General features: G+C 36.1%; 1 protein-coding gene across 1 annotated transcript in view; it reads left to right on the plus strand.

The window, feature by feature from the left end:
• Positions 1–239: 239 nt before the first annotated feature.
• The window catches only part of DNAAF6 (dynein axonemal assembly factor 6), a 47,416-nt gene continuing 25,872 nt past the window's right edge, over positions 240–21,783 (plus strand). Inside the window, exons 1-5 of the mRNA XM_068962532.1 lie at positions 240–329; positions 6,071–6,232; positions 10,749–10,821; positions 13,165–13,270; positions 16,056–16,152. Coding sequence (XP_068818633.1) covers positions 240–329; positions 6,071–6,232; positions 10,749–10,821; positions 13,165–13,270; positions 16,056–16,152 — 528 coding nt within the window. The remainder of the gene's footprint in view (positions 330–6,070; positions 6,233–10,748; positions 10,822–13,164; positions 13,271–16,055; positions 16,153–21,783) is intronic.

The following is a 21,783-nucleotide window of genomic DNA, read 5'->3' on the forward strand; positions in this document are numbered from 1 at the left end:
CGTCTTTAGACACTCACACGCACTTAATGGTTGTATCGCTAATCTGAGAGTGAAAACTTTTTCCTTGTAGGTAGATCTGGGTGCTCCAAGTTGGAGCAGCCAGTGTACTTTTTGTTTTACACGTATAGGCATGATTTATCTTGGACCAGCATGCTTGGTTGCGATATATTTTTAGGGGATATTTTGCTGTTCAGACTGTCCCTTGCTACGTGGACAATGCCCTGTGTGAGGGAATGTGAATGCTGTGGCCTGAGAGCTCTAAGGAATGTTGGTCAGATCAGTTGAGTGAGAAGCGGTCAGACGGCACTTGGGGGTCTGGAGCGTGGTGCGTAAAAGACTACTTGTACCTACCAAACCTGCTACTCACCAAGGGCTGATTGAGATAGCATTATATTGTTGTTGAACTGTTCGCATCAAAAGGTAACAGACTGTGACAAAAAATAAAATCTGAGTGAGGGTCGAGAATAGAGTTTGAGCCGAGAGTTAGGGGTCATTCCTCCTAAGAGCTTTGATTCAGAACAGAGACTATTTCCTGAAGAAACGAATAAAACAGACCTGTTGACTTGGGGAGAAAATTTAAAAGTACTAAAGGACAATGAGCCATATCAACTTTTCAGATAAAGGTGAAGTATGGGAATGGGACAGAAACAACAACAAAAATTATTGGCAAGTGTATTAAGTTTGGCTAAAATAAAAAATAGTGGATATAGGAAACAGTAAATCAAGCAGCTCATTTTTTGACCTTTATGTTTATGAAATATCCCAGGTACTTTCAAAAATCATCTTCCATTAAATATTTTAAAATTGTAATTAAAACTCTGTTAAGTCCCCATAGTTACTTCCGACTTAGTACACTTGATGGCAGTGAAAGAGACCTAAAATAAGAAAATTATTCTTGGCATTTTAAAAACAAAGTCAAAATGAATTAGTTTTAATAGTCAGGGAGGGAGGGACTTCCCTGGTGGTTCAGTGGTTAAGATTCCATGCTCTCACTGAAGGGGTCACCAGTTCCATCACTGGTCGGGAAGTTCCTAAAGCATGCACAGGCATAGTGCAGCCAAAAAAGAAGGAAAACAAAAATAGGGAAGCATTGAAGTGTATAGTTGTCAAAAATGTAAGAAAAAAAAAAAAAAAACAGTTAACCAGTAGGTTATAATTTAACTCAGACATAGGCAGCAATGATGCTTACTTTTGTATTTTTGGAAGAATTTTAATACAGGAATCGTTAAATAAGGCACTATGTAAATAAAATTGCAGAAGATATGCCAATTTTAAGAGAGTAAATGAATTTTTAATACTTTCAAATCATTCAGCTGTAAACAGCACTCTACATGGGGATATGTGTTTACCTATTAAACAGGTTCCCAAATGATAATATTTGGTGTTTATTACTCTAATTTTATTTGCTATATAAACTTGAATCAATAAGATATCATTTCTTTTTGAATAGTGTGTAGTTCAGAGTTTTCACTAATTTAACCTAGACTTTCCTCCAATTAGTTCAAGTCAGAGAGCCATTCCTATTGACACTGTAAAAATAAAAAGAAATAAAAGGTAAAAATAAAAAGGAAGCATGACCCCAGCCCTCTTAACTACAGTCTAATTTAATCTCAAGTTATCGATATTATTGTTTCAGTACTATCAGTCTGGAATAATCCTATTTGATCTTGTTTAGTCCCTAAATGGCTCCAATATTTTGGTTAAAGAGCTTATACTGAAGCATTTGCCCCTTTAGCTCACTGTGGCTAGTAACAAGAGAGATCCCCCCATTACCTGTGAAGGCCCTAAGGTTTCAAGTTGATGTGGGAAAAATGAAAGGTACTGTCTAGAAAACTCTGTCACTGGAACTGGCCAGCAAAAGAGAGTGCTGCTACTGCTGCTGCAGCTGCTTAAGTCGCTTCAGTCGTGTCCGACTCTGTGTGACCTCATAGACGGCAGCCGACCAGGTGCCTCTGTCCCTGGGATTCTCCAGGCAAGAATACTGGAGTCAGTTGCCATTTCCTTTTCCAATGCATGAAAGTGAAGTCGCTCAGTTGTGTCTGACTCTTCGCGACCCCATGGACTGCAGCCCACCAGGCTCCTCCGTCCATGGGATTTTCCAGGCAAGAGCACTGGAGTGGGGTGCCATTGCCTTCTCCGAAAAGCGAGTGAGAGAAAACAAAAGGGGGAGAGGTCTAGAAAATTTATTTTCTATATAACCAAACTTCAAAGAAAACATTTAGCAATATATTTTTTAAATGAAATTCCTAGTTAAACTGGCCTTAAATTTATTCCTGGACTGTTTAAGTGGCAATGCCAGAAAAATCACTATGCTCTCACTACTGTAAGCAAAAGGAAGAATACATTCCAAAGTACAAAGGCAGGAGATTATAGGGTATGTTTAATTAGAAGTTCAGTTTTTAACAGAATGCAGATTACGTGTAGGAGAATAATAGGAAGGAAAGGCAGAAAATTAGGCTGGGGTTATATCCTGAAGGTCCTTGATTTCCAGGCTCAAAATGAACTTTATATCAAATTTACAAATAAAAGATAGTCCTACAAATAAATAACAGTGCATAACTCATAAAAAGGCATCTTGTTCTAATTTTTCCAATGTGATCTATTTGTATCAAATGAATTACAATAGGTTTTTAATAGCTTAATGAATTATTCTTGATTTGTTAAACTTCGAAAAAAGCTAGTAGAATCTTCATTTCCATTGAACTTAGAATATAGTTTTCTAACAATTCAAATTCTTATTTTTCTCTTTAGACACTTTTAGTTCTTTGATTAATATTGCTGATTCTTTTTGTTGGAATACAATATCGAGAAGCTTGTCATGGTTTATTATTTTGTGCTTATAGGTGATTGTTATAGTTGCTATGGTAAAAATTATTTTTGCTGGCATGCCAACTTCATTATGATATTTCTACTACAATCTATCTAAGTATGAATATATGCCATTCTATGCCAGCATGATTTGGAATTTAAGAAGTCTGATTCCTAAGATACTTCATATATAAAGAGCATTATTAAAAATTATTGTGATTTGTATTACATCCCAAGGAGTGGTATTCCCTTCAAAGCAGTCGCTTTGGGAGACTATCCACTTATTATAATGCTGTTGTTATTGCTAAAATTACCTTTGAAACTACTCTTTTAGAATCGCCTTAAGGCTTGTAGCTCATTCTTTTGAATATCCTCAAATATCAGATCTTCATAGTTTGAAAGTAGATGTAATATTTAGATATAGCTAGAAATCACTTGGAGACAAATCTGATGTGGAGTGATACCATAATGACACCTGGTTTTTTTTGGTGATACATATGAAGGCAATTCCAAAATATTTTGAGCATTGATAGCATAATTTCCATCAATGTATAACCTTCCAAGATGACTAGGAAATCAACTTTTGTATGAATTTAATCGTGCTTTGTTCAGTATTCGCCAACTGCTGACTACATGCCAGCTCTAGTTACTGAAGACACTCAGCTTCCAGGTGTAGCTTCCCATTGCCCACACTGCTCTGTTTCTCACCAAATGAGAGCAAGGCCAGAGGTACTTCCCCACTGATGTGCATTTAGAATTAATCTGCTTTTCCTAAATACAGTATCCAATGTACCTAATGAACTGCAGCCTTCCTTCATAATCTCTCCTGGGACATTAGAAAGCCTCTGATGGAGTGTCTGGTTCCTCTTCTCTTTTCTAGCTGTAATGTTGAACCCTACCATATTCTGAACCTTTCTCTGGCTGCCAACTCCCACCTCAAGAACCCCACCCTGCCTCCTGTACCCCTACCTGTGGACCAGGGTCCTGCTTTACCTAAATAGACCTTGCTGTAATCATGGCTATTCAACCTTTCTGCTGAAACACTGTTCACGTCCTGAAACTCTTGCTGCCATGTCACTGCCAAGCTGATGAGTATGCATGAATAGCAGTTCTCATTGCTATCTCAGATGCTGTATTTGGGACTTCTGAATGCCCTTCTTCTGGGTTAGCTCTGCTGGTTCCAGTTTCTTCCTCTCTCACCAGCCCACCGTTGATCTCTAGCAGTCCTCATCATTGTGTGCCTGTGGTGCTGGCACTATGTACCAAATAATAATGATATTTTTAGAAAGCTTTTCATATTTTAGCAAACTCTTTCACCCACATTGCATAATATAGCCATCACAACAATACTGTGAGGCAGATAATGCTGGAATAATAAAGCAATTTCTGCTATATTTGTTTTTTAAAAGTCTCATTGTACAATCTCAACTCAAAATACCACTTATATCATTGCATCTGATATCTGGATCTGTTTTTCCCTTTCGTTGTCTAAGGTAGAAAATGTTTCAGTAAACTTTTTGCTTTTGATGTTAAGTAAATATTTAATGAACATATAATCAGCTAGGACTTTAAAAATCTAAACAGGAGCCTCTTCATTTAATTTAATGTGTCAATTATTCATTTCCATAGCAGACTACCAGACCATACTGTGAGAGAAGATTGTTTTATTGCCTCTTATTTCACTTTTTCCAATTTAATGAGTTTTCAGTGTAATGAGTTTTATTATTAAGGTATTTGACATCATTATTAGAAATGATATTCATGCCCAGCAAAATTAAAATTTTAAAGAACCAATAATAGCTAACATGTATTGAGTACTTGCTATGTGCCAGGCACTTTTCCCAGCTCTTTTATGTGTATTAAGCTACTTAATGCTTGTAACAGCCCTATGAAGTAGCACTATTATCATTCCCATTTTATAGATAAGGAAAATGAGGTATAGAGAGATTAAATGATGTGTCCAGAGTCGCAGGCTAGGAAGTAAATGATAGATACATACCTAGGCAGCATGACTCCAGAGCCCTTACTCTTAACCACTGTGATATACTTGCCTCTATGCTAGATGTACAGAGTTATTTAACATTTGTTTCATACCCTTGACATCTCCAATAAGTATTCAGATCAGTTTTCCTTTTAAAAAGGAAAGTCATAATAATGGTAAAACATAAGAGTAAAACAATAGATTTGTAAACTGCCATTACATGCAGTTGATTTTGACAGGAGATTGTACCAGCACTCTTTTGAGAATCCTTTTATATTACTTTTCTGTGCACAATAGAAACATTTTAATGGATCATTTAATAGAAGTGCTAAAGAAATTTTTCCTATGAATTAATTTTATAGAATAATGTTTGAAAAATATCAGCAGAAGTGTAGAAAAGATTCCTATTATATTTATGCCCAAATCACTAATAATAAGCCTAATTCTACAGTCTTTATTCAGGTTTTTCATTAGAGTCTGACACTTTCAAGATTTTTAAAAATCCTGAACTCCTACTCTAAATACAATGGTAGAGAGTATTTTAAAAGACTGATGTCTGGTTGATAGGAGTACAGGTATTTGTGATTTTCTTATTTCTACTTTTAATGTATTATTTCCTAAAATTTCCACAACAGACATACATAGTATCACTATTATAATCAAGAGAAAATTTATTTCCATGAACTTTCACTAAAGTTAATGAACCAACTCACTAGAGGCCTCAAACAGCCGTATAATGCGAGGCATCATCAAGGGTTGATTAAAATTTTAAATAACAGAAAGTACCGGGCTGCCTGAGGCAAAAGTGTGAAATGAGTAACTTTCCTCGAGACATTCACCCCAGCAAACATCCTTTTCAGTTCACTAAATAGAATATACAGCTTAGACAGCATAAAAGAGATAAGGTAAAAAGGTAGTCTACATAAGTACATTTCTAAATAATGATGTGCATTCTACATGACACTGACATACCCTTTCTCTAGAGGTAGAGTTTAAGAATGTGCATTTTAGTTAACTCCCCAGTGATTCTTAAGCACACTAAAACCTGAGAACCACTATGTAGGTGCTCAAGAAATGCTTGTTAGATTGAGCATGAAGTTTTAATAAAGCGAGCTGAATACTTCTGTCTACTTGCTGCCCTGTGAGTCTGTGAGTCAGCATAATATATATATTTGAAGGAGTTTACAAGGACTTTCAAGGAGGAATAAGAGAATGGAGCGACCCAGGGAAAGAAGGGAGATAGGACAATTTAGAAAAATCTTCATGTCTTAAATAAAATAGAAAACTAAAATACCTCTTTCTGATTATCTTCTTCCTCAGAATATGGAATCTGAAAATATGGAAACAGAAAATATGGATTTTGAAACAATTTCTTCAGTTTCAGCATTACAGGCTCTCTCTAAGCTACTTTATCCTGAAGAGGATGACTTTGAGTCCGGACAGGTGGTCGTATACTTACAGATGAATTAGTTCTGATCACACTAAGTCGTGAAACTGTATTTGAACAACTTGTTCCAACCTTGCTGTGGGAGCAGGGCTATGTCATCTAATACATTCACAGGAGGTTGCAGGGCTCATTATGCATGAGAGTATAACCTCTAGTACATTTCTAGCAAACATAATTATATTTTTTCTAAACTACCTGAACACTGAATAGGAAAATAGTTCTGTAACTATGGTAGCAATAGCCACATTTCAAAATGTTTGTCATTTATATTTATGGCCAGAGAATGCTTGACAACCAATGCAAAGAGTGGTAGCTAGGATTTTTAAGCCTAGACAATATTTCTATAAAGCAAATAATTTTAATTAGGCAGTATTAATTAAACCCCCCAAACCCTTAATTTTTTTGATTTGTCTACACATGAAAGCAGAACAGAAACTATTTTGAGCCAAATAATGGGACAAACTAGCTTCAGCCTATTAAAATTGGCTTCCGGCTGCATGCTCAGATAGAGCTGCGGAATCTAGTTAGCCAAATAGCATTTGGGGTCAGGAAAGGGAACCTCGGGGTGTCTTGCAGCAGCAAGATGGGCTTCATTTTGGGTAGGAGAGTTGCATGAATTGACCTTTGACTATTTCACACTCACTGCCAGTATGCTCAGAATACTCAAAATACTTCCATGTAACCCCTTGCTCTCCATTCTCCATCTCCGTGGATATTAGCAAACTTTGACTATCAGACTGCCAATGTGAAGGCACACAAAATTTGTTTGAAGGCAGAAATCTCCTAGTATAGAAGAATATATCAATTTGCTTTAAATTATTTTAATGTTCTTTGTTATCATGGCAAGTTTACCATGAATAAACCATCTCCCATGAACATACATATCAATTTTCTCCTCCCCAAATTCTTTTTTCCCATAGTGTGGAAAAACAATAGTATAATCTAAATAGGCAGCCAATTCAATGGTTCAGGTTGACACTGGATTGAGCTTCTACCCTCCAGGAAGAAGTTAGGTGGAACAGGGCAAGTAAGACTTGCAGATGGAAATAAAATTTGTAGAGGAGGGAAACTGAGTTGGCTTGGAACCAGAATTAGTAACCAAGAGGTTTTAATCAGAGAAAATTCTTAGTAGAGGCCAAAGAAAGAAAAATCAGGTCATTAGTAACAGCATTGAAGATATACAACAAATAAGACACAGAAGAAAAAGTTAAGAGCAATATACCAATAAGTTGGGAAGGCAAACTCATTTTTGCTACCTTAGCTGAGATAGAGTGGTACATTCTGGGAAAGGTAAGGTTATGCCATATAGAAAAAGTATAGTCAGTGCTTGAGAAATAGTGATCTTGAATAAAGTGAAATGGAACTTGTAACTGGAACAGATTCATAGATAAGAATTTATTCTGGTTACAAAGCCTGTTTCCTTTGGCATTTATGCATGGTGATGTTTATTTGCAACTAGAGGCATTTTCAGGGGAAAGATGAGTGCTTATGAGAATAAAGAGACTAGAATCATTTTACCAAATGGTACAATTTATAGAGGAAAATTACTATAATAATGTACAATTCTGTATATCTGGGTTATAAGCAATTTTGAGATAATTGGTCATTCAGACGCCACAGTACAGATATCATTAGAGGATATAGAATTGGAGTATCAGAACAGTGGGAGAATAATTAATGTTTCTAATGAACTATTAAATTTTCCAGGAGAGAAATAGCTTTTCATTTTTTAACATGCATTAATCTTGGGAACTGCAGAATGATTACAAGAGTGATGTGTTTTTGAAAATACATTTACTGTAAACAGCATTTAGAACTGTTGCATACACATTGGTTTATTTACACTATCCTCACCATGAATTGTTAAGAATATAGGAGATTGGGAAAGAATATGTCTGTTATCTTTTAAACTCACAAGGGGATTTTAAGACCTTGGGAAATAAGGTTCACCACTTTGCGCAGATAACATACCAAGGATGTTCTAACTCTCTTACATATTGCAGGGTGGCATGAATTGCAATGATAAATTGCTCAGATAATTGGATGTAGATTCATGGTAGAGGCCAAAATGATAATCTTATAAAAATAATTGCCAGGTGGTTTTACTGTTTTTTATTATCCTGATCCATCTTTTCAAGTGAAAATTTTATTTTTAATTATTTATTTTCGTTAGGTTAATCAACTTAAACTCCCCCTGTGTTCTGATATACTGATCCAATCATCAGTGTTCATAGAGGGCATACCAATTTTTGTCAGGAATGTTCAAGTTTTTATTTCTATGGATTTTTATTTGCTATGGAAGGAAGCACTCAACAAAACAAGAGGCCCTCATGTTCCAAAAAATTCTTTACCCTGAATGACTATTAGTATTATTTGTATTCTGGTGATTAATAACTTAAGAAAAGCACTGCAATTTTATATGACTTTAGTGATTTAAAAGAAAAAAAAAGTACAGAAAATTATCTTTGGAGTTGCACATTAAAATGCTTGTAACACCTTAAGGGCTTCCCTGGTGGCTTAGTAGTAAAGAATCTGCCTGCAATGCAGGAGACACAAGAGATGTGGGTTCAATCCCTGGGTCAGGAAGATCCCCTGGAGGAAGAAATGGCAACCTACTCCAGTATTCTTGCCTGGAGAATCTCATGGACAGAGGAGCAAAGAATCACACAATTTAGCAACTAAACAACAACACCTTAACCACAGACATAGCACTTTTGAAGCAACTCTCTGGAAAGGAATAGTTACTGCCTGAGAAACTGTTGAAATGTTATAGATTAATTTATAACTAATAACCTACAGCTGTTGGAATAATTTAGCATAATAAAGACAGGTGAGATTTTCCACCAGCTTTCAAGGACAGACCCTATTTCTCTTGCCCAAACAGGACATTTTAACTTTTGTACTTGTCTGAAATCTTGGGAGATAAAGGCAGGATCCTGGAAAGGGAGAGTTAGAGGTGCTGGTTGGCCAGGGCCAAGTGATAAGAAGTTTTGACTGCCAGCAACGGAGTGAATTGGAGCCACAGAATCTGACATCAGCAAGAACAATTATTAAAAAAAAAAAATGGGATTTTCTTGAAATATCGAAGAACTCCTGAGAGGGACCAATGAAGTGGTTTCCGGTATATTGAAGGTATAATGTGTGTTATGGCAAATAGATGGGGAAATAATGGAAACAGTGAGAAACTTTATTTTTGGGGGCTCCAAATCACTGCAGATGGTGACTGAAGCCATGAAATTAAAAGACAATTGCTCCTTGGAAGAAAAGCTATGACCAACCTAGACAGCATATTAAAAAGCAGAGACATCACTTTGCCAACAAAGATCCATCTAGTCAAACCTATGGTTTTTCCAGTAGTCATGTTTGGATGTGAGAGTTGGACTATAAAGAAAGCTGAGCGCCGAAGAATTGATGCTTTTGAACTGTGGTGTTGAAGACTTTTGAGAGTCTCTTGGACTGCAAGGGGATCCAACCATTCCATCCTAAAGGAAATCAGTCCTGAATATTCATTGGAAGGACTGATGCTGAAGCTGAAACTCCAATATTTTGGCCACTTGATGTGAAGAACTGACTCATTGGAAAAGACCCTGATGCTGGGAAGGATTGAAGGCGGGAGGAGAAGGGGACGACAGAGGATGAAATGGTTGTATGGCATCACCGACTGGATGGACATGAGTTTGAATAAGCTCCAGGAGTTGGTGATGGACAGGGAAGCCTGGTGTGCTGCAGTCTGTGAGGTCGCAAAGATTCAGAAACGCCTAAGCAACTGAACTGAACTGAATGTGTGTTATACTTAGTTGAAAAAAGAAAACTATTCTGCTGGTGAGCCAGAGGCAGTCCTGTAAGCTGTGTGTTGGGGGGTATGTATGCTTGTGCAGAAGACGGCGAAGTAAATCTGAATTTGCCTGAAGACTGAAGTGGTTCATCACGTGTTTGACACTTTGGGATTGCTGTTTAAATTCACTCATTTAGTATCATGAGGTGGTGAGATGAGGTATTTCATACCCACGGTGGAAAGAAGTAAAAGCTATTAAGACTTTTAAATAAGTTGTTTGATGTCTAAATAGTTGGACTCTATTTAGTTGTTTGTTTCCATTTCTATAAAACTTTCCCATCCTTCTGTTCCCCATCTAACTATGACCAGACAACCGCCAAAAATCCAAAATCCATGTTATAATAATGCTTGGTTATAATCTTCAAAGAGATGAATGTCGCTCATCCCCCTATCCCCAGAAATACATGATTCACTGGGCTAAAACTGGGGATTTATTCTGATCAAAGATCAATTCTACCTTAGGGTCTATTAAACAAGTGCTTTTTGAAAGGACAAGGAAAACACATTTAAAATAATACTTGACATCTGTCTCTTGGTTGTATAACAACAATGGATAATTAAACTGGGTAGCTCAATGAAATTGTACCTGGAAAGCTTATCAAATTTAAAGTATTACTGGTCATATAAGTTATACAAGTAGTAATTATAGAACATTGGACTTTTTTCTTCTCCTCCAGTCAAATAGTTCATCAGCAATGGGAGCCATGGGACCTGGAAATATTGGACCACCAAAAAGAGAAGAGCATGAAGGTAAGTTATGCTATAAGAAGTATAGCATATAGATCAATATAATCAGTATACTCTCTTCTTTGGGAGCAAAATTATAGGGAGAGTAATGCTAACACTAGCACTTATCAAAGATTAACTCAAATAATTGTAGGGATGATGAACAGCTATTTACAGATAAAGATGCAGTTTTTACTCTATGTTGCAGGTAAGTTGTTTTTCTAGTAATTAAAGTTAATTTGCCTTGAGTTATTCACATTTGGGGGCATGTTTCCTGAGATGGAAAAACAAGAAAGTCCATGTGGTTAGAGAACTTTTTAAAAATTATTTAGGGTCTAGTTACCAAGATGCTTAGCTTCTTCACCTTCTATGCTGCTGTATTCTGGCAGTTTCACAGAATTCACTCATTAATTCATTAAATAAATATTTGTTGAGAGCCTGTTATGTACCAAGTAGTATGGTCATCTCTGAGACTATAATGGAGATCAAAATAGAGTCATTTCCCCCTTTGAACTAATAGTCTTCTGGAAAACACAATAAAACAAATAACCACAAGATTTCATCTAATGTTGAAAAAAATTAAAGCCCATAGGGTGACTTATAAAGTCATGGGTCCAATAAACTAGAATAAATATTTTTTGGATGTTTTACTTGTGTTTTGGCTTGTACATTTTCACAGAGTTGAACATTTTACACAACTTAGAAAATCTAGAAAGTTCTAATTCTATTGGTCGTGTTACCAGAGGGTAGACTGGGAAAGGAAATGAAGTACTTAGGTAATTGTAAAAAATTTTGTCTGGAAAAATGTTTAAAATAATGACTAAAATGATGTCTGAGTGGACAATTTTTTAATTTCACTAGTTATTATTCTACACACTCAAGAGTATATTTGCCTTATTCAAGAGATATTCACTTCATAGAAGACTAGTTCAAATTTGGATGTATTTCTGTGCTGCCTGTATTTCTTATAATGTTACGTCTAATCCGAAATTCTGAGAACAATGAGTCATATGTAAAACTTTATATATAAAACTGTAATTATGCTTTACAAAGCCCATGTTGGATAGACACAGATCGTTTGAAAAGAACTGGCAGAATTGAAAACCTGACAACCAGGTACATTTCTGGGAATGCTTGAAAGACTCAAAATACTGTTCTGCACCTAATGTGGGTTGCCATTTGCTGCCCCAATAGTTGGAACAAATTCAAGCTAGGATTTTGCATGCTTATTTACTTTTAAACATTCGAATATAACATGTAGAAACCCAGGAACATGCTCAGTTTGACATAAAAGACAAGTAAAAGACATTTTCTTTAGAGCTCACGTCTACATGAGGAAAATACTGGATTAAAAACGATCATTGTCTCAACTGTTCTCAATTTCTTTCACTGATAGAATTTTTAAAGAATTATGTCAGGCTTGCATGCAGTTCAGTTGCTCAGTCGTGTCTGACTCTTTGAGACCCCAAGGACTACAGCTTGCCAGGCTTCCCTGTCCATCACCAACTTCCGGAGCTTGCTCAAAGTCATGTCCATTGAGTTGGTGATGCCATCCAACCATCTCTGTTGTCCCCTTCTCCTGCCTTCAATAATATAGCTTAGTACAAGATAAAATATTTCTACCCAAATCATCTTGATTGCTTGTTTGATTTGTTCTTTGATATAAAAATATTTTACATATGATCCTATTTGTTTCTGAAAAACAGCGTAATATTTATTTGCATACATGTTGTGCAATATATTACATATATAATATATATTTTATATTCAATGCTATTTTATGTACTAAATATTTATATATTATATGTTTTATATGTGTATATACACATATATCAGAGAAGGCAATGGCATCCCACTCCAGTACTCTTGCCTAGAAAAATCCCATGGACGGAGGAGCCTGGTGGGCTGCAGTCCATGGGGTCGCTAAGAGTCAGACACGACTGAAGCGACTTAGCAGCAGCATACACATATATGTGTGTGTATATATATATTTGTAGATATAGAGAGATGTGTGTATATACACATATGCAGAGAGAGACTAGGAAGATATACACCAAAATGCTATCATTGACTATCTATGAGTGGTTGGATTGTAGATTATTTTATTTTCTTCTCTTTTGCTTATATATCTTTTCCAAATTTTCTACATATATTATTACAACTCTTCAATGTATTGGTTGTATGTTAATTAAAAACTTTAAGTCAACTGTTACTAATTTAACTTCCTTTGACCAAAAAACAAGCTAGTGATTACAAAAAGAAAATGTTTCACTTCAGTGATCCCAAATTTAATGTGAAGAAGGACAGGAGGAATTTCAAGGGGTAAAAGGGGCAGGAGGTTCAGCTTTATCTCCCCTTTCTTCACAGTCATCCCTCAAACTAGTAGTGAAAATTGTGAAGAAATCTGGAATCCAGAGGAATTTTCAGAAGGAGCAGAGCATCATGATGTGTGGGATGTTAGAGACACTCCAGAGTAAGTCAAATGAAGTCAGGTACATGTTTGGGAGTTTTAGATGTGTCATCTAATACTATTCTATTGTTGACAAGATTCACAAAGTAATTTCTACCACATAAAAGGTAAAACTATGGTGACACACAGAAGGCATGTGTAATTGATTATTTTTTTCCTTCTAGTGCAGAAACAATAAAACATAATACCTTTCTTTCCGTTATTATCTAGCAAAAGATGAAAAATACAGTCACTTCCATTATAAATTTATATTTAGTATCATTTAGTTGTATAGTGTTTAAGTACCAGTGGGTAAAACCAGCCCGTTAAATTACAAGCATTCATACAAACTAAATTATTATGCCATGTTTTTGTGTCAAAGACTTGCTTTTAATTACTCAGTGTTCCATAATCTGAGTAAAATGCTATGTTCTCCCACCAATTATCAGCTTTTACCTGGACTTATTTACTACTTATTTTAGTATTGTGTTTAGTATATTTTGCAGGCAGGATTAAAGGCTTGCTTTCTAGCCTTTTCAGTAGGAATCATAAATATGAATTTTAGAATTATCATAAAAAGCCTTGCATACTAATAAATGAAATCACTCATTCTTTTAAGATTAAAGTATGTTTACATACATAATTGAAATTAATGATTACACTAAGCTTTAAATATATGTATTTTAAAATAAAATCTTGGTTGAATATTTAGAATAGCTTGAAAAACAAAAGCAATACTTATTGAATTACAATGTACTTTAAAATGTATTGAAAACTTTTATGGTAAGTGATCTGAGAAATTTTTTAATTCCGACTATAAAACTGTGTCCAATATTAAAAAAAAAAAACAACTATGCTTCTATCTTCTACCTCAGTTCTGAAAATAGAAGCAGTGGGAGGCTGCAGATAATTAACTGGAAAAAAGTAGTCAACTTTCAAATAAACAATGTTTAAAAAAAAGTAAATCTCATAAAAAGAGAAATCAAAGGGGATTTTAAAACATTTCCGTCTGCATCTTAAATATCAAGGGAGTGAATCCCAGGTTATGTTTATACAGTGCCCACACATTCCTGTGAAAGGTAAGAATTAAATCATTTGTTTGTCATATAGTTTAGTGAATGTCAAAGAGCCATATGTGGCAAGCTCCAAATCTGAGTAAATTTTTACTTTTCATCCTGATGTTTGATGTTCTGTCAAAAGAATATCCCTCAAAACTTTAAATGAATAAGAACTCCAGTAAGGATATGAAGAAAATTGCTTTATAAGATTTTTTAATCTTTCCTTTCTATCTTATGCAAATACATTTCAAAATGTCCTAGTTGATAAAGAACAAAATGGATATAGAATGGGAACAGGCAGATCACAAAAGAAGCATCACAAGTTACCAAATAAAAATAATAAGGAGCTGAGCTAAGTCACTGACCTTAGAGAGAAATGTGAGGGTATTTATCTGAGAGATATTTGAAGGAAGGTTTGGTACTTGATTAGATATGATGAATAAGAGGAGAACATCAAAGATGATGCTGAGATTAGTCGCTTGGGTGACTGGGTGAAGAGTGAAGCCATTAACTGCGATTGGGAATATAGTGAAGTAGAACTGGTGGGAGTTGGAGTTTGGGTGTGTGGATCGTGAGGTGCCGTGGGACCTTCAGGCAAATATATATAGAAGGCAGCTGGAAAATTGCATCTGGAGATGAGGGGAAGGGCAACAGCCAGAGCAAATCCATGTGGGAGTCCAGGGCATGTAGATCAATATCTTTCTGTTTTGTTTTAACCTGGTTTCACCTGTGTAAATACCTGGGAGCTGTTAGAGTCTATTAAGAAAAAAGTGTTCCATCTCAAAATGCTGTTTACTCTTAGTCCTATTCCAACTCAGAGAAATCCCTCTTTCATCCTTGGGTATTCCGGTTCACAAGTGGTCAGAAGTTCAATGTTGTCCTTTAGTCTTTCTATCCAGAGATTTGCCTTTTCTTCATTAGAGTAGAATTAAACAGACAAGATTATATGTAAATGTTTGCTTACTTCATTCCATCTAAAAAGATAGGGTTCATTTATGGCTGGGGGTTTCTATAAACCACTGTATCCCTAGGGTCCAAAATTTGGGGCCTAGGAAAGTTTTGTGGATTGTCTTGTGTGAGGTAAAATACCAGGAAAATCATTCCTTGAACTAAGGATTCTGTAGATTCAAAACATGTAGTTGTAGCTGTGCTGTCTACATGATCAGTATTTCTACTGTAGAATTTTTGAGGTGGAAAAGACAATTAAGAGATCTAAATAAGAGATCATTTAGTTCAAACTCACCCCTTTCCAAAAATTGTACAAATCCAGAAGCTGAGACCACATGAGTTTGCGACTTGACCAAGATCACACAGTTAATGACAGAAAGAGTACTAACCTTGGATTTTTCTCACTCTAATCTGTGGCTTAAATTTGGCAGAAGGTTTCTTTCTATTCATGAAACTCTGGATTATGGGCCCACTATTCTTCTGAGCCATTGTTTTCCAGGAAAGGACCTTCCTTTTTTCTTCTATTTCTACTGTTTATATAGCTCTGAAACAGTTAAATTTTATTTTTAGACAATTAAGTATATACAACATAAATCCTGCTTTACAGTTTTAGGTATTTTTGACTAAATTTCTGACTTCTATTTTCTTTATGTTATGCTACATGCCTGAAAAACTGCAAGCACTTTATTTATTTTGTCCTTTTATTTTTTGTAATAACATGTCCTCATAAGTTTCTAGTTTTCTGCTCTGTGACAGGAAATTGCTCTTTCATTTGAGTCTCTATATCACTGGCTTTTTTTCAGATATGAAATTGTATTCAAACAGCAGGTGGGAACAGAAGATATGTTCCTAGGATTGACCAGAAAGGATGCGTCAACTGCATGCTGCAAGGATCTAGTGGTAAGCCTCTCCCCTCTTCCTCATTTTCCATATGACCATTATAGTTAAATTGACTGTTATTCAAGGCTGTAAGCCCTTTAAAAATAGTGGTTGCTATGTTTGAGGCACTAAGGGAATAATAGAATAGACTGTTTGTTTAAAATTGGTAAACATGTACAAAATAAAATAAGTTTACACATGTGGATAAGATTTACAAATAAATAGAATCATATGATGTAACACACTATTTCTAGCTTAATAACACCACCCAATCTAGACTGAATTTTCTTTCATCCTAGTTCTGTCCTATCCATACCATCTGATTGGTTATTAATTTCTGATGAGTTGAGAGTCAATCAGAATGAAATATTTCCTTCCCTGAATCTGTCTTATCTCTTATATCTGTATCTTTTAATGACTCAGCTTACATTAGGGAATGTAAAAGGAGATTTTTTTTTCCCCTTAAATTTTGGATCTGAACTACCGACTTAACACTCTAAAAAGACATCCAAATTGTTGCTTTGCTCCCTTATCTGAATGATGTACAGCATGTTGGAGAGCATCCTTTGCCAAGCAAAGGATGTTTGTTTCTCCAAATGATGTTTCTACCAGTGATATCAGTGAGACTACCTTACTGGATCTAACCAAGAGTGTGAAATGCAACTCACTTTGGCAATATACACTAGTAATTCTGGTGTTTGGTGCTGGGAGTTTATTTTTTGAGAGTAGAGGCTGTGCATCTGTATTTTCCCATCCCTCTCTTAGAATACTCTGACATAGAATACTGAGGTGCCCATAGGAGATGCTTAATATTTTTCCTTAAGCAAATGGTAAATGGATTCTCTTTTGCATAAATTTCAGGTTTTCTCTTATTAACAAAATCTAAGACATTCAATTGGATCAAAACCATAATGGGAATAGCATCTTTAAGGACCTCAGGAGATTTTTCAAACTCTAATGAGTTAGGTTTCAAGTGATCTTGAAGTAATTAGCTCCCAGGGTTTTACCACTAATATTCAAATTTCTCTCTCTTAAATGACTGTAAGATTATGTTTTTGATGTTTGATATTGCAAATTACTCTAAACTCTAAAGAAATTTTAGGCCCTAAATAAATAAAACTGTTTTGAGCCTTTCTATTTCTCTCATGAAAATTGCTCAGTTCAGTTCAGTCACTCAGTCGTGTCCGACTCTTTGCAACCCCATGAATTGAAGCATGACAGGCCTCCCTGTCCATCACCAACTCCCGGAGTTCACTCAGACTCACGTCCGTCGAGTCAGTGATGCCATCCAGCCATCTCATCCTCGGTTGTCCCCTTCTCCTCCTGCCCCCAATCCCTCCCAGCATCAAAGTCTTTTCCAATGAGTCAACTCTTCTCATGAGGTAGCCAAAGTACTGGAGTTTCAGCTTTAGCATCATTCCTTCCAAAGAAATCCCAGGGCTGATCTCCTTCAGAATGGACTGGTGGGATCTCCTTGCAGTCCAAGGTACTCTCAAGAGTCTTCTCCAACACCACAGTTCAAACGCATCAATTCTTCGGCGCTCAGACTTCTTCACAGTCCAACTCTCACATCCATACACGACTACTGGAAAAACCATAGCCTTGACTAGAGGGACCTTTGTTGGTAAAGTAATGTCTCTGCTTTTGAATATACTATCTAGGTTGGTCATAACTTTTCTTCCGAGGAGTAAGTGTCTTTTAATTTCATGGCTGCAGTCACCATCTGCAGTGATTTTGGAGCCCCCAAAAATAAAGTCTGACACTGTTTCCACTGTTTCCCCATCTTTTTCCCATGAAGTGATGGAATTGGATGCCATGATTTTCGTTTTCTGAATGTTGAGCTTTAAGCCAACTTTTCCACTCTCCTCTTTCACTTTCATCAAGAGGCTTTTTAGTTCCTCTTCACTTTCTGCCATAAGGGTAGTGTCATCTGCATATCTGAGGTTATTGATATTTCTCCTGGCAATCTTGATTACAGCTTGTGCTTCTTCCAGCCCAACGTTTCTCATGATGTACTCTGCATAGACGTTAAATAAGCAGGGTGACGATATACAGCCTTGACGTACTCCTTTTCCTATTTGGAACCAGTCTGTTGTTCCATGTCCAGTTCTAACTGTTGCTTCCTGACTTGCATAAAGGTTTCTCAAGAGGCAGGTCAGGTGGTCTGGTATTCCCATCTCTTTCAGAATTTTCCAGAGTTTATTGTGATCCACACAGTCAAAGGCATTGGCGTAGTCAATAAAGCAGAAATAGATATTTTTCTGGAACTCTCTTGCATTTTCAATGATCCAGTGTATGTTGGAAATTTGATCTCTGGTTCCTCTGCCTTTTCTAAAACCAGCTTGAACATCTGGAAGTTCACAGTTCACGTATTGCTGAAGCCTGGCTTGGAGAATTTTGAGCATTACTTTACTAGCATGTGAGATGAGTGCAATTGTGCAGTAGTTTGAACATTCTTTGGCCTTGCCTTTCTTTGGGATTGGAATGAAAACTGACCTTTTCCAGTCCTGACTAGCATCAATAATAAAGGTATCCTGAGTGAAGAATCTTGGAAACTAAATCACACCTCAGAATAGGAGTGTATAGTTTATCTGAAACAGGTATGTAGAAAAAGACTCGATTTCCCCCTCTAATGATCTTATAATCGATTGGAGAAATAAAACTAGCATAAATTAACTCATTTTATTAGTAACAATTATGCTCTGTGCTGACGACTGTAAATTTACCAGGAATCCAGAAGGTTTGCACAAGAAATGAATACCTTTGAATGCCAGCAACAAATGAAATATTTGTTCATGCTATGGCACTTTACCACATGTATAGCATTCTTTTTATTCATACATTCAATCTTTCAATAGTTAGTGAATACTACTGCTTATTAGGCACTGTCCTTAAGTATTAGGGATGCAAAGACAAATAATAAACAGTCAATTACCATCAAGGAATTTACAGTTAAGGGAATGGAAACCTAATAAATCATTGTAGTTCAGTGTGGTAAGTACGTATTTAGAGGCGTTTACCAGGTATGTGATGACAAAGTAGAAAGGGATCAACGTTGGGTGGATAGGATTTCTCCAATGGACAACATTCCAAGAAGAGCATTCCAAGCAGAAGAAAGAGCACATGGCAAGGTATCCAGGCATGAGACAGCATGGCCTATTTGGGTAAGCATTGAGTGTAAGCAAGAATAAAGAATAATTGTGGACAGTATACTGGTAAGCTGTCTCTCAAAAAAGAAAAAAAAAAAAACAATCTGCAGCTTGAATTTTATGATGACACCCACTGTCATTACTTAACCCCTCTGGGAAGGCTCTGACTGCAGAGGTTGATGACCTCATCTCAAATATTTCTTGCACAAATTTTAAGCTTAGTATTTCTGTTAATAATATGGCATTTTCTCAACTGTAAGACATCATCAAATTGTAGATATGCTATTTGTTTAGCAACAAAGGAAAAATAGGTATACTACCGCATTAAATATGAACATTGATTGTGTGATTCATCCCAATAACAGAAACAGAAAAATGTGAGGAAAATAGCACCTTAGGATTAGCTAAATATGATGTTTGGGGCCTGGATCTGATCTCTATGTAACAATCTGACACAGAGACTTAAAGAAGAAGCCCTCTGCTAAAGCTGAGGAAGGTACTGGGTTGTCCAAAAAGTTCGTTCGTGTTTTCCATCATCTTGCAGACAAACCTGAATGAACTTTTTGGCCAATCCAATAATAGGACCATAACAATCTATTTAAATACAAGGACTGATTTGGGTTTTAAAAATTTATAAGAACCACCTTTCCTTTACCCTCTCCAGACTCCCTATAAGAAAGCAAGATTTATGAGTCCTAAATCAAACAAAAATTAGAGTTAGGAATATGTATGTTTTCAGCAAACCTTCCATCCTTTCCTTCTAACCCCAACCAGAGAGTTCCATTATCCAAATTATGCCTGCTGCTCCAATTCTGAGTTTGTAGCTACTAAGTTTCCCTTGCCTTAATCTATATTTAGGCATCTTATTTTAAAATAAAAATTGTGTATATTTAAAGCATATAATATGTTGATTTGATATATATAGACATAGTGAAATGATTCCTACAGCCAGGCTAATTAACATACCATCTCCTTGCCTACCATTTGTGTATGTGTGTGTGTGTGTGTGGTGAGAGCACCTTAAGTCTACTCTCTTAGCAATTTCCGAGTATTCAATACAGCATTATCAACTATTATCATCATGCTGTACATTAATTTTAGAGCTAGAACTAGGCCAGTGGTTTGCATGTTTGTTTTGTTTTGGGTTGCCAACCCTTTTCTTCAAGCAAAATTCTATGAGAAAGCCAAACATATGAAACAAATACTGCTGCCTTAGTTAAAAGGGTACCATCATCCATGACACAGCTCCTAGGAGAAAAATTGGGGCTCTTTGGAACACAGTTTGAAAGATGTTGATTTAGGATTTCCTCCTTATATTACAGTTGAGAAAATAAGGTCAAGCTTACAAGGTCTCTTATACTAACGTAAGAGAGTCTAGAGGGCCTTTTCTCCTAGATGGCATGCATGTTTTTCTTTAATCCTCATGAGTAGAATCCTTCTATTTTATTTTATCTTAAATCATATTTTATCTTTTATCTTCTATACTCTCCATTCCTCCCCACAAGACTTCTACTATAATGGATTTGATACATATTATTGAATACATATTTATCATTGTTTTCTGTAATTTTTAAAATTCAACACATACTTCTTGAGCATTTACTGTAGGCCAGTTACTTGACATGCAGTGTTAAACAAAATAAATATAAGGTTCTCCTTCTCTCCAGGTGATTACTGTTAAGAGATCAAACAGTCCATAAGCAGCACAGATTTTCATAGATCCATCCAATAAGGAAATAAGCCCCAAAAGATATAGTTTATGATTTACACAAATGGCATAAGCAGAATCAGCAGGTGTCAGATCCCCATGTCCCTTTGCCCCGCAGGACGACAGTGAACTATAGGAGCCTGATGACAGGTAACATGAGTAGTGAGACACTCTTGCTGAAGAACCAACTCTAGACTGCAGCTAAGCTGTTTTATAGCCTGCATCTATACCTAGGGAAAGGGAGGTGGAAAGTCCTCTGCTTTGTTGGAACCTCATGACAGCCTCCTGTAAGATAGGGAGTTTCCCACAAAGTAGAAAGACAGATAAGAAACAGCCTTGAGATAGCTCCTCACAAGACCACCTGTCTTCTCATGCTCCAAGATCAATTACAGGATGTTCTGCCAAGACCTCGGGCAGACTGCAGCTAAGCCTTGCCTACATGGCCTATGTGAATAGTGCAAGATTGCCAGAGTGCCATAGTGGAGCCATTTCCCTACATTTGCAGTCCATAAATAAAAGTTTTTATCCTGATTGTTTTTACTTAACATGATATAATAACAACAAACAACTGATACAATGCTTACTATGTGCCAGGCATTTCCCTAAGAACTTTGCACATAGTAACTCATTAATCTTCACACCAAAACTTGATGAAATAAGTGCTATTATTCCTGTTTTATAAATACAGTTCTTGAAGCACAAGGAGGTTAAGTAACTTGCTTAAGGTCATGCATTTAGACTCTGGCAGAAGTACAATTTGAACCTAGGCCCAGTTTGAATTTAATAGAAGTGTAT

The sequence above is a fragment of the Capricornis sumatraensis genome, chromosome X, assembly GCF_032405125.1.
Source record: "Capricornis sumatraensis isolate serow.1 chromosome X, serow.2, whole genome shotgun sequence".
NCBI lineage: Eukaryota > Metazoa > Chordata > Mammalia > Artiodactyla > Bovidae > Capricornis > Capricornis sumatraensis.